At 35.2% G+C, this 12,402-nt stretch overlaps 2 protein-coding genes across 2 annotated transcripts; one reads left to right on the top strand and one right to left on the bottom strand.

Annotated features, from left to right (window-relative positions):
* Window positions 1-386: 386 nt before the first annotated feature.
* LOC107610358 (uncharacterized) lies at window positions 387-2,155 on the top strand. The gene is made up of 3 exons (XM_016312419.3): window positions 387-640; window positions 772-838; window positions 913-2,155. Exons 1-3 carry the CDS (start codon window positions 566-568, stop codon window positions 1,839-1,841), a joined length of 1,071 nt encoding a protein of 356 aa, XP_016167905.2. The 5' UTR covers window positions 387-565; the 3' UTR covers window positions 1,842-2,155.
* Window positions 2,156-8,431: 6,276 nt separating this feature from the next.
* Window positions 8,432-11,483, bottom strand: LOC107618940 (formin-like protein 8). The gene is made up of 2 exons (XM_016321137.3): window positions 10,369-11,483; window positions 8,432-9,992 (listed from the first exon to the last, which is right to left on the bottom strand). The coding sequence occupies exons 1-2, from the start codon at window positions 11,112-11,114 to the stop codon at window positions 8,690-8,692; spliced, it is 2,049 nt and encodes a 682-aa protein (XP_016176623.2). The 5' UTR covers window positions 11,115-11,483; the 3' UTR covers window positions 8,432-8,689.
* Window positions 11,484-12,402: the final 919 nt, after the last annotated feature.

The following is a 12,402-nucleotide window of genomic DNA, read 5'->3' as shown; positions in this document are numbered from 1 at the left end:
CTAATATATCTATCCTAAAATAATTATCATATGGTTCCTAATTTTTTTTGGTGACTATATGGTTTCTAATTTAATTCTTAGAAAAGAAAATCCCAGTTAGATTTAAAAATTACTTAATTTGGCTATTTAGTTTTTTTTATTGATTATTAAGAAATTAAATTAAAAATAATGGATAATATCAGGAAATTTGAACTACAGATTTTTTTGAATTTCACGACGTCGTTTTACAATCTCGTACATCTTTCTTTTTCCGTACATTACCCTTATTCAGCGTCAAATTTCCACACACACCGTTAAGTTAATGGCCTCGAGAATAGAGACATTGAGAGGGTATTTGCGTAATTCTGTATCCTATATAAAAACTGAGCCTGGACTCTCAATTCTTTATTTTTCTCTGATGCGAAAAAGAGCGAGAGAGGATCACAGAGGAATTTCCGTTATCCATTGTTATTCTCTTTCTCACGTTTCTCTCTCTAGAATTTTCTATCGTCGCTGCTTCTCATTTGCAAATTAGGGTTTTTCCGAATCTCCGATTAGTCGAAAATCCAATACAGCAGTTTCAGCCATGGTTTCTGATTCAGTTCCCGCCGCTCTTATTCCTTCAGCTGCAAACACTAAGAACCTCGGCAAGAAGAAGAGGGTAAGGATTTTTCGAATTTTTTTGTATTTCGATTTTTATTTTGATTTTGTTTATGTTTTCGTACTCTATGCGCATTTATTTCTCCTCTCCCTGTTCGAATTAACCTAATCTTGATTTTCTTTGGGTTTCAGACCAACAGGTCTGCAAAATTGAAACAGAACAAAATTGAAGCGCGTCGTGAGCAATGGTTATCCCAAGGTAAGTGAGGATGATAAAAATGTTTATGATTTTTTCTATCCTGTTCGATTCGGATTTGTTGAGTTTTTTATCAGGTTCTGTCAAGAGCAAGGGGTGCAAGGATGTAATCGACAGTGATGGCCACGAGCTGCCATTGTCAGCCGGGAATCATGGCAAGCGTCCGCTGGAGCAGTTGGAGACTAGGCACAGGGTGGAAGAAGACGACGGGTTGATCCATCAACACAGCGATTCGGAATCACCAGCTAACAGCCCCACAGGCAATGATTCTGGGACGAATTTCACTGGAAGCAGTGGCAGCAGTAGCGGGAGCAGTAGCAGTAGGAGCAGCAGTAGTTACAGCAGCGCTGGGTGTTGCTCTGGAAACATAACAGAAGAAGATGACGATGAAGAAGAGGAAGGAGGAGGGGAAGAAGAAGGTGATGATGGTTGCTTGGATGATTGGGAGGCTGTGGCAGATGCTCTAGCCGCCAATGACAAGCGCCAGAACCCTTGTTCTGATTCACCTCCTTCACACGGCGATGAATCCGTTGTGCAAATGGCTTCATCGAACTGTGAAGATCCAAACAGGGGGCCGAATTCAGGGTCTCGGAATTTGAAACCTGAGAGTGCTAATTTGGTTCCTTGGACTGGTAATTGCCGAGCTTGGAGGGCTGATGATGCATTTCGACCCCAGAGTTTGCCCAATTTGTCCAAGCAGCACAGCTTGCCAATCTCCGACCGACGTTGCGGTGGTGGTGTCCTTTGGAGTCGCTCTGCTATGCCATCATCATGTCCTATATGCTGTGAGGATCTCGATTTGACAGACACGAGTTTCTTGCCTTGCTTGTGTGGCTTTCGGCTTTGCCTCTTTTGCCATAAGAGGATTCTTGAAGAAGATGCTCGCTGCCCTGGCTGCAGGAAGCCTTATGAGTGCGAAGCTGTTGTTGAGACGGAGCCTAGTGTGCTTGGAGGCAGTCTCACCCTTCGGTTGGCTCGATCTTGTAGCATGGTCGAAAGGTCTTGAGGGAGCTCTGTCTGTTTTCAGTTGAGTTGTGTATGGCTGTGGTCTCTCCTTTTCCTTCTTTTTTGCATTCCTGCATCGTTTGTATTTTTAGATCGAAATAACTAATTTTCATAGGCCTAGTTGGTGTAGGGGTTATGGTTTTTTTTTCCGAGCACCATAAAAATCAAGTTGTTTCTCATTTGATCTTATGGTGCATGTGTTAATGTAGAATAGTCACGTTGGTATGTGAATACATAAGGCGGTATAGAAATTCAATACATTTAAACTGTTTACATTATTTTGTGGCTTATATACTTTGTGCCTGTTTCCACTTATTTGCATTTGTATAGCTTAGTTCCTGTACTCCAAATCCTTATATGTTGGAGATCTTTGTCATCATGTTTAATTGAACGTGTATGTATTTTAGATTTAGTAAATTTTATGTTTGCATGTGTTGTGATGGGGAAATTTTGTATATTTCTTGTCTGATTGCTTATTATTAAGTATTATGTAATGTGTTAGCAATAGGTCACCAAAATACTTGAAACACAAATCTTTATTCTTGTTCAACAAATTGTGTCGGCTGTTTTCACTGTTGAATGCGGTGCAGAAATATTCTGAATATATTTGTTATTTAAGCATTGTTTATGGCTTTCCTGTTTAATATTTTCTAGGAATCAAGATACTTGTGGTAGTTATAAAATTGAAGGCTGATTATTAAGGTTTTCAAGTTTTCTAAGGTATGGAAATATCATATGGCATTGCCATAATGCCATGTATTCTTTTGGGTCTGATTTAGAGTCGGTCACTGAATATGTTATCCTTCTGTATATTCTTGTGATTGGTGCTTGATTAATTATAATTGATTTCAATCTAACACCATCAAGTCATGATGCTTGCTGTGTATACACATGAAACTCATTTAGGTAATGTTTACTCCTACTTTTCCCCTGACCAAACATACCCTTAGGCTTTAATGTAGTGTTTTCACCCAAGATATCTCTAAAATAGGCAAGTTCAATCATAGTTCTGATGTGAAATAGTGTAGTAGAATAATTGTTAATAGAAATCAATTGTTGACCTAATCAAACTAGATGACAACTGGGATCTACTTGGTTGAGAGGATGGAATGTGGACAGTTTGAAATTTTGGAATGAAAATCATTTTCCCTTGCTGCTTATAATGAAATATGAGAATGAGTGATTCACTTGGCTGATAATTATAGATATTTATCAATCGTAGATTTCTATACTGTTTCATCTTTGGTTATCTTCCCTACTCTATAACTTGCATGATTTTCACCTAATCTTTCTCTTTAGCTCTCTTATGGTTTCTAATTGGGTTTTGCATCCTGTGGACAATGGAACTTGTTCACATGAAAGGTACTAATGATTTTGAGTTTGCATTGTGTTCTAGAGGTTGCACAATCTTTTCTTCCATTAAGCTGCTCCTCATTTTAAGAAGATTTGATCCTAAGAGAACATAATCCATTTTTTAAGCCTCATCTCCCAAGGGTTAACAAAGGATTATTATTATTCTCACCTTTCATGTATATGCTGTACCTCTTTTGGTTGTCTTTCCAACTAATTGGATGTTAAAACAGATGAAAGTGACACTGTGGAACAGTGGTAAGTCTTACACATACGTCTAAGGTGTGTCAAATAACTAAATCTGAGTTGATGTTTCAAAAGGAGCTGAAGCGTGGGGCCTCAATGACACATTGACACTAACATTAATATATTATTAAGTCAGATTATTCTTGATTGTTTGGTAAGTTTGTTAAGTAGCAGCAGTTGCTGAAATTTCACTTTGCAATCAGAAGGCCTTGAGCTATTAGAAGTGGAAACATACACAAGAAAGCTAATTGTTAGGGAGTACCAGAGAAGCACTGTTTTTACTTGAAACAGTTTTATGTATATGTCATGTACTTCTTTTATCATGTTGCTGGGAGTGTTTGGTATCACCAGTTATTTTGTTGTAAGGTTGCTAGGAGTGTTTCTTTTGCAGATCATCCATTTATCTTTGGAAACTGGAAGGGTCGGGATTTAATGAAGTTGTTACTGTTTTTGCTCCTGTTTGCAGCCTAGGCTTTTACCAGAATATAAGCTTTTGAATATGTTTGTGCCTAACCAACTTTATTTATGGGATATAAAGGGTGAATGCTATGGTGCCTAAAAAGTGGTGCCTATTTACTAAAAAGAGTTAAAAATTAATATTTAATTTAAAAGATATAAAAATAAATTATTTTTAAAAATTCAAAATTTACCACAAAAAATAAGTTAGACAAAAATTAAGCAACAATTGATAGGCACTATAGAATTGGCCATAAAGTTATTGCGTTTCCTAGCCTATTATGACCTAACTACAATTAGTAATAATTATAATGGACTTGAATCTATTTGAAGAAATTAATGCATTTTCTTCTCATTTGCTCCCTAGGCCCTTATATTATCTGGTTTTAATATACTTCCATTGAGGATAATAGATATGACTACATGACCAATTCCAAATGTTTGGGCCATCTGTTGATGCACTTCGTATATTGAAATGATGAAATGTAGATATGAGGAGGCGAATCGTTACTCTTTGTTACTCTGTACTTTAACCACTCTGTTATTCGTTGGAAGTTGAGTTCTTTTCCCTTTTTGGGTCTAGAGGCTGGTGCTGTAAGTTGAGTAGTTCACAAGAATTATCAACTAGTTTGGTTAGTTGATTCCCTTGCTTCTCTTGCTGTTATCAAATTGCGTCAAGATCGAGTCTTATGATTTTGACGTATAGGTGCACTAACAAGATTTCTTTTTAAAAAAATTTAAATACTTAATTTTACTTATAGTATGTTGTTGTGTTGCCTTATTTCCATCTCTCAAAACACCCATTTTCTATCGTTAGATTGAGTTCGGTGTCAATTGGCGTTTTGGTTTTTTCATTTGGGGTATATATAAATGACATAAATTTTTTTATTTGGACGGTAGAATTTCACTAATCATAAACTGAAGACTTAATATTTTACGAACATTAATTTGTTATTTCGAAGTCCTATTCTAAATTAAATATGCATTTGTAAACATAATGCATTAAATCACTTCTAAACATAGCTCTATTTCTATATCAAAGTTTTCAAACATATTTGTGGCTATAAATGCACAATTACTTGATTTTCTTGCTAAGCCCTTCTCAAAACTCTCCTTCAGACTTCAGGTTTGTGTAGGGGTGCCAACGGCATGAGTTTTTGCTTTATCCTATCCTTCTTCACCCTACAATAACTTATATAGAATCTGTTCTGTTTTTATTCATGGATAGTAAAAAATTGAATTCTAACTAGTCTTTACAGGTATCTGCTCCTATAATTATTAAAAAGTTTAATTATTCTGTTAGTCTCTATAATTTTGCGAAATTTTCAATTAGGTCCCTACATTTTTTTTTCCTTTTAATTGGGTCTTTGCATCAAATTTTTTTTCAATTAGGTCTCTCTTGACAGTAATTAGTTTAATTGTATAGGGACCCAATTAAAAAAAAAATTGGTGCAGGAACCCAAGTAAAAGGAAAAAAAAGTATAAAGATCTAGTTAAAAGAAAAATTTGGTGCAAGGACTCAATTAAAAGGGAAAAAAGTATAGAAACCTAATTGAAAATTTCGCAAAACTATAGGGACCAACAACGTAATTAAAGCTTATTAAAATTCAACAAAAAAAATTAAATGTCAAAATTTATATAACCATCATTACATACATAATATAAATTAAAATAAAAATTTAAATATGATAATATTATTAATTATTTTACTAATTATTTTATATACATTATATATTAAAATTATATATATAGCAAAGCGAATAGGGGCAGGTATTGCCTAAATTCAATCCTGCCCAGCTAAAATTCTACCCTACATCAGGGTGGGTAATTACTTGTCCCGAGGAGGTAGGAATGGGGTGGGTACTCGTGAGTTTTGAGTAGTATTGCCATATCTGAACTTTTGCATGTAACAACAAAAGAAAAAAAAGAGAGAAAAAGAAAAAGACTTTGTAATTATCACTCTGAAATAAAATGTTATAGCAACATTTTTGTTTGATTTATTTTATAAAATTTTTTTAAAAAGAAAATTATATCCTATTCTTATCGTTTGTAGTTGGGTAGCTCCAATATATTAAGAAGTAATGAGAGCAAACCACAAAAAATACACTCGAATTATCTTGACACGGATAAAAATGCTCTCGAATTTTGTTATCGACAAAAATATTCTAAAATAATTTAAAAACATACAAAAAATACTCGGTCGAAAAACGTAACTACTTGTCACATAGAAAAGTTTGTTTGCCATATCACTCTTTCTTATTAGAATAAAACCCAAATCAGCCCCTGACAATTACCTCGAAAGACAACGAGGCCCCTGACAAAAAAAAAAACCTCAATCCGGCCCCTGACAAAAAAAAAAAAAAACACAATCCGGCCCCTGACAATTACTTCGAAAGGACAACGAGGCTCCTGTGCCAAAAAAATATTAATGTTATTTTTTTTTGGCACAGGGGCTAATCTGTCCCAAAAAAAATTATCAGGGGCCAGATTGGGTGTTTTTTTTTTTCTTGGGGGCCTTGTTGTCATTTCGAGATAATTGTCAGAGGCCGGACGGGGTATTCACTCTTTTTATTAACATAGATCGTCTGAATTCACGAATGTGCATTTTTGTCACATTTTAAAATAATTTGAGAGTATTTTTATTGATAACAAAATTTGAAAGTATTTTTGTCAAGTAACAAATAATTCAGGTGCATTTTTGGTTGCAAACAACTAACTCTCTTCCAAGGAAAAACAATGTTCCCTTTTGATCTATTGATAGTCTACAAAAAGTTGAGGCGTTTAATGTGGAAGTTTGTTTTCAATCCTTGACTACTTCTCTGCATATGCTTGCACAACACGCCACACAATTCTGAGTTTCATTTTGTCACTGAAAAAGAGAAAAACCAATTAGCAATGCCTAATAGCTTGCAATGGAGGTGGCTATGGCGCTTAAGCATCCCACAAAGATGCAAGATCTTCCTATGGCTTGCCCTGAACGACAGGCTCCCAAGTAATTCTTCAAAACCAGCACCTCACATTGTAGACACTGCATCTTCAACTTGTCCCTTTTGCCATGCACAAGAGACTCTTCTTCACACTTTGCGCGATTGCCCTCGAGCCGCAACTGTGTGGTGTCATCTTGTTGCCCCTCACCATCAACATGGCTTCTTCTGTTGCACCTTATGGGATTGGATGGTCACTTATCTTCAGCAGCCTTGGTCATGTGTTAATAATGGCAATGACAATGACAATGATGGTGATGATAATAAGGACAGTGTTTTGTTTGCTGCTACGGTTTGGTTGTTGTGGAAGGATAGGAGGACTTGGGATTATGATGGACGGCGCGACTCTTCGACTGGGAGGGTCATCCAACGTATGGAAACTTTGGCTGAGGATTATGGCAGAGTTGTTACGGTGGAGCATTCTGCGCCTTCCCCGGCGGTGCGCTATGTTTCCTGGTGTTTCTATTGGAACCAACCTCCTTCCCAGCCTCAGTTGAGGATGATTACTGATGGATCACAACTTGTGTTTCCCAAGTTGTAGCTTGACCAAGGTATTATTAGATCATTGGGTTAAGAATTTAACAGTGGATCATTGGTTGAACCATTTATATCAAATTAATTAATTAACCATTTAAAAATTTAATTTAATTTAGTTTCGATAATATAATTGGCCACATCTACACTATGACGTTAATATGATATTATTAGACCAGTTTCATACGATAATTTGTTAGGTTCACTTAAATCTATTATAAATTTAACCAGTTTGATTACAGAGATGATCCAAATATTGAATCAAACTGACTAGGAGTTCAGTTTACCGATTTTTGGTCAAAATGGTCGGTTCGGTCCGAGTTTAGTAAGTATTTTTCATAATTTTGCTTATGGTTAAAAAAAAAAAAAGGATTAGTAGAATGATTAAACCAATGAGATGCGTTTATTTGTTTTGTACTATTTGATGATATAAGAAATTCATCCTATTTATTCACATTTCACATATTCGATAGTAGAGATGTTTTGTGTGTTAGTATACAAAATGTTTCCTTAATCACATTTGTATATTTTTAATATTATATGAACATTTAGAGGGAAACGCATAACATTTGCTTTCTGTACTTAGCACTAGTGCACAACCATCACCTATAATTTTTTTTTTATCTCTCTTTTATTTCTATAAAATGTCAATTTCTAAATGTACAAATTACAAATAATAACCAATGTCAAAGTGGGATATCTTTGATCGACATGATGCAACAGAGATATAAAAGACTCAATGATAGTTGGAAGGGTCAAGATTTTGTACTTTTCTTTCCTCTAATATTCACTAGAACCAGAATAATTAATATTATTGAAAGCACAGAGCATACATAGTATACATAGTTAATGCTCTCATCCCTTTTTGAATTGTCAAATTTTTGACATGCCTAAGAGCATAAAAATAATATTTCTATGCTGTATCAAAGCTTTCACAAACCATTGTACTTGCTAATCAGTTTTTGTCATAGGGAAAGGACAATCAATAACTGATTATAATCAGAATTTCATTAATATTCACTTAATAATCAGAATTTCATTTTAATCAGAATTTCATTAATATTCACTTAATAATCAGAATTTCATTTTGTTACCTAGCTAGACTTCAGGTTATAATAACTCTCTTTTTTGTTTGTTTTTAGTACATATGTCCAAGGTTGTCATAGTCAAAGATCCTACATAATACATACCAAATTTAAGGTCTAAGCTAATCCCCTAAACTTTACATAGTTAAAGATTTTGCGTTAAACAAATTGATACAAATGCATAAAACCCTGCTTCAGAAATCATCATCTGATAGGCTAGAACATGATGTCGCACTTGACATGTTTGATAGAAAGTGCAAATCAAACTTTGGGAACCTGAGTGGTGCTTTCTTTGAGGGTGAAAGAGGTGGTGTTGTTGATGCACCTTCTCCTCCTCCTACATTCTTCTTTTCTATCTTCCTTCTGAGATCACTGCAAACCTCATCCACCATGTCAACAAAATCTCTCACAATAAGAAACAGTTCAAAGGGGTTTGATCCTCCTCCACCTCCAAGATAATACTCATTGGTTTTCTTCACAAGCTCCATGATCCTAAGGTGTTCATCTTTCACAACTTTAAGCTCCTCCTCACATTCCTCTACAAACCCTTTCATTTCCTTAACAAATCCACCTCTCTCATTGTTCTCGCCACAACATTTGGTTACAATCTCTCGAATTTCGCTAACACGAGCATTGAGAATGTATAACATCCTAATGAAATTCTGATGATCAATTATTGCTGCTTTCTTTACTTCGGATAATTCATCCTTTATACCTCCCAATAACACTTGTAAACCAAGCATCAGATACTCTTTCTCTGTCTCATGTTGCACAAGGCTATTATTGTTTTCATTGGAGTTGCTTATATCACCGTTGATTTTGGGAATGTTATGCTTTTGATTCATAGCTTCTCTTCTTCCTTCTGACTGAGCCACCTGCTCTACAATGAAGTGTAGCAAACTAGTCTTCCCATCAATGCTTTTCACATCAGGAAGCTTCCTAAGAGCATTTAGGTTGAAACCTTGTGCATTTCCCCTAGAAGTTCCGGCATTCATCCGGTTTCCAGCTTTGAGAATTGCCTCAAGAAACTTCAGTAATAGGCCACTAGCCCTCATCTCCTTGCAACCCTTTTCAAGTGTTTGTAAGTTTTCTTTAAGCTGAACAGCTTCAAAATCATAATTTGATCTGAAAAGCATTGCTTTTAGGCGAATGAATGCTGTTGGAACCGCTTTGAGGATGCAGTAGAGGAATGAATCAGCATGAGCAAGTTTATCTGGATTTCCACTGAATTGGATGATTTTGGCTTCTTCTTCTTGTGTAGGAGCTATCTTAGTAAGTTTTTCAAGTGTCTCAAGACTGATTCCTTGTCCATCATCAAGCGCGTCCATAATTTCCTTGCGAGAAATTGCAAGAGACCTTAGCACAATTGATGTGTTTTGGGATTTTCTAGGGTCCACAAGGAATAACTGAGCTGAAGATGCATGACATAGGTTTCTTTCATTGGTTTGGTTCTTGGTTGAATATCCAAAGAGTGTTTCTATGAGTTCATTGTCAAACCTGTAAATATGAAGTTGGAAAGATGAAATTGACAAAAGACATTATCTATTCTAAAACGGTGATTACTCTGATATCTGATATCCACTAAAGACTTGTATTTTAAATATGAAGTCAGAGTAAGATTGTACAGAGATATAACAAAAGGATAAAAGTGAAAGGAGCATATGACTTGTATTGTGGGTCTCACTAAGTAAAGATGTTTAAATAAAAAAGAGTTACAACCTCTCTCTCTATCTTTGTATATTCTTATTCTGTACAAGAGTCTTCACCTTCTAAAATACCCACCGCTATGAAAATTCGGTTCAGTTTAGATATTTTGAAACGAAACTTGTAGTAAATTAGAAAAGTGTATAGATTGAAACTATCTTATAGTTACCTGAAAGAGCCATCATTGATGTGATCCCACACTGTAGAATGATCAACATTAGCTACAACCTTATCCCAATGTAGAGGTTTGAGTCTTGTTTGGCTAGCACCCTTCTCTCTTGATTCTGCAACCTCTAAGGTGTTGTTTTCCATGTTGGCTTTTCTTTTAGGTGGTGGTGGTGGTTTTGATGATGAAGGCACAGGTGATGCTTTTGGAATTTTGTTTCTTGGAGGAGGAGGAGGAGGAGAAGGAGGAGGAGGAGGAGGAGGAGGAGGTGGTGGTGGTGGTGGTGGTGATGGTGGTTGTAGTGGTTTAACCAAATCCTCATGAACCATCAAACCTGAACCTGGAGATTCACATAGCAATGGAACCTCTTGAGTCTCATAATGCATAGATCTTTGAACCAATACATCTATTCTCTTTTCTTCTTCTTCCTTTTCTTCATTATCTTCATAACTAGGATTGAATATTCTAGTTGGGAAACTAGTTTTGAAATGCCTTCCTTGTGTTTCCACCATATACAGAATATCAATCCCATTTTCTTCAGCAAGTAACCCTTTCATATTATTAACTTTCCTTATATCCTCTTGGTTAAATCCTGCTTCTCTTCGAAAACTCGCTGCAACTCTGTGTCTATGGTGGTAATGCCAAGAGCAAGCAAATTTTTTCAAGTAGAAGAAAATCACAGCAACAAGTAGCATAGCAATGGCTGCAGCAACCACAGCCATTGCAAATGCATGACCATGGGATGGCATTATGGGAATACTTTCAAGTGTTGTTTTTGGTGAGATCAATGGCAAGTTACATTCTTGGATTCTTATTCAAGTAAAGTTTGGAAAACTAGCTGGTTGAGACTTAAGAGAATGTAGAGAAAGTGAGAAAGAACAAAGGAATAAGGAATCAAAAATAGCATGGTTGAAGGGTCTTGTAGAACATCTTTTCATTTATAAATGTATGTAACTATAGCTGCTGGCAATTTCAATGTGGTAGTTGTCACTGGTAAGATATGTATTAATCTCTGTCTAGAGGATTTATGCCATATTGCCATGGCAGTTAGTAGGATCATAAATTGCTCTCTTAAAGGACCATTCGAAGGGACACACCAATGATATTATACATTTATGCTATAGTAGATAACCTATGGTGAGACAAATTTTTTGTTAGCGAATTAACTATTGCTCCCTTTTGTTTATGGTGTATAGATGGGTGCAGTGGTTCAACTGTCATAACATAAATTCTGTTGCCACTGTTAACTAGGCAAACAATTGATGACGTTGCCCTTGCATAAGGCATACGTATGAGATGTGTTACTTGTAGTCTTGTACTATGGCCTCAAATCAACACAAATTTTCTATCTATTAAATAAAATATAAAACTCATTCCATATGAATTTCACACCTCATCTAATAATAAATGAGAATCTGTTTACTCGATATATAGAATAGAACAACAACAATAAAAAAGTTTTATCCGACCATGTGTGGTTGGCTAGATATATAGAATAGAACGAATACACAAAATATTCTTCTAAAAAAATTATTGTTATTTGTGGGCCTAAACAATGTAAGATGCGTTTTTATTTTTTGTTTTTATTTCAGTGTTTTTTGTTTTTAAAATTTTGTAAAAAAAAAAAGGTAAAAACAATAAAATTTTATTTTCTGTTTTTTTCTCTTATTTTTTCTTTTTTTTTTTTATATAAAATTCTTAAACAAAAAACATTGAAAATAAAAATAAAAAGTAAAACGAAAACCAAACCTCTGAATTGTACTGACTTGAGGAGTAGTGAAATTCTTACTCCAGCTTATGCATTGAGTAAAGTGTCTTGGTACCTCATGCTTGAAGAGCTTAAGAGTGTTCTCTATTTATTGCATTGGTGGTTGGTTTGTGCTGCGACTTAAATATGAAAACGCATGCCCTGCTTAAGGTACTGTCATATTCTCTCTTGGTAGTTGCAATATCATAATGGCAAAGGATTTAATAATCAATGGAAAGATCGTCCAAGCTTCTGAATGGCTCATTTATTTAGGATCAAGGATCATGGAA

Source organism: Arachis ipaensis, chromosome B1, assembly GCF_059453495.1.
Source record: "Arachis ipaensis isolate K30076 ecotype BB chromosome B1, ASM5945349v1, whole genome shotgun sequence".
NCBI lineage: Eukaryota > Viridiplantae > Streptophyta > Magnoliopsida > Fabales > Fabaceae > Arachis > Arachis ipaensis.
The sequence above is the reverse complement of the archived record's forward strand: the minus strand, read 5'-3'. Positions and strand labels throughout refer to the sequence as shown.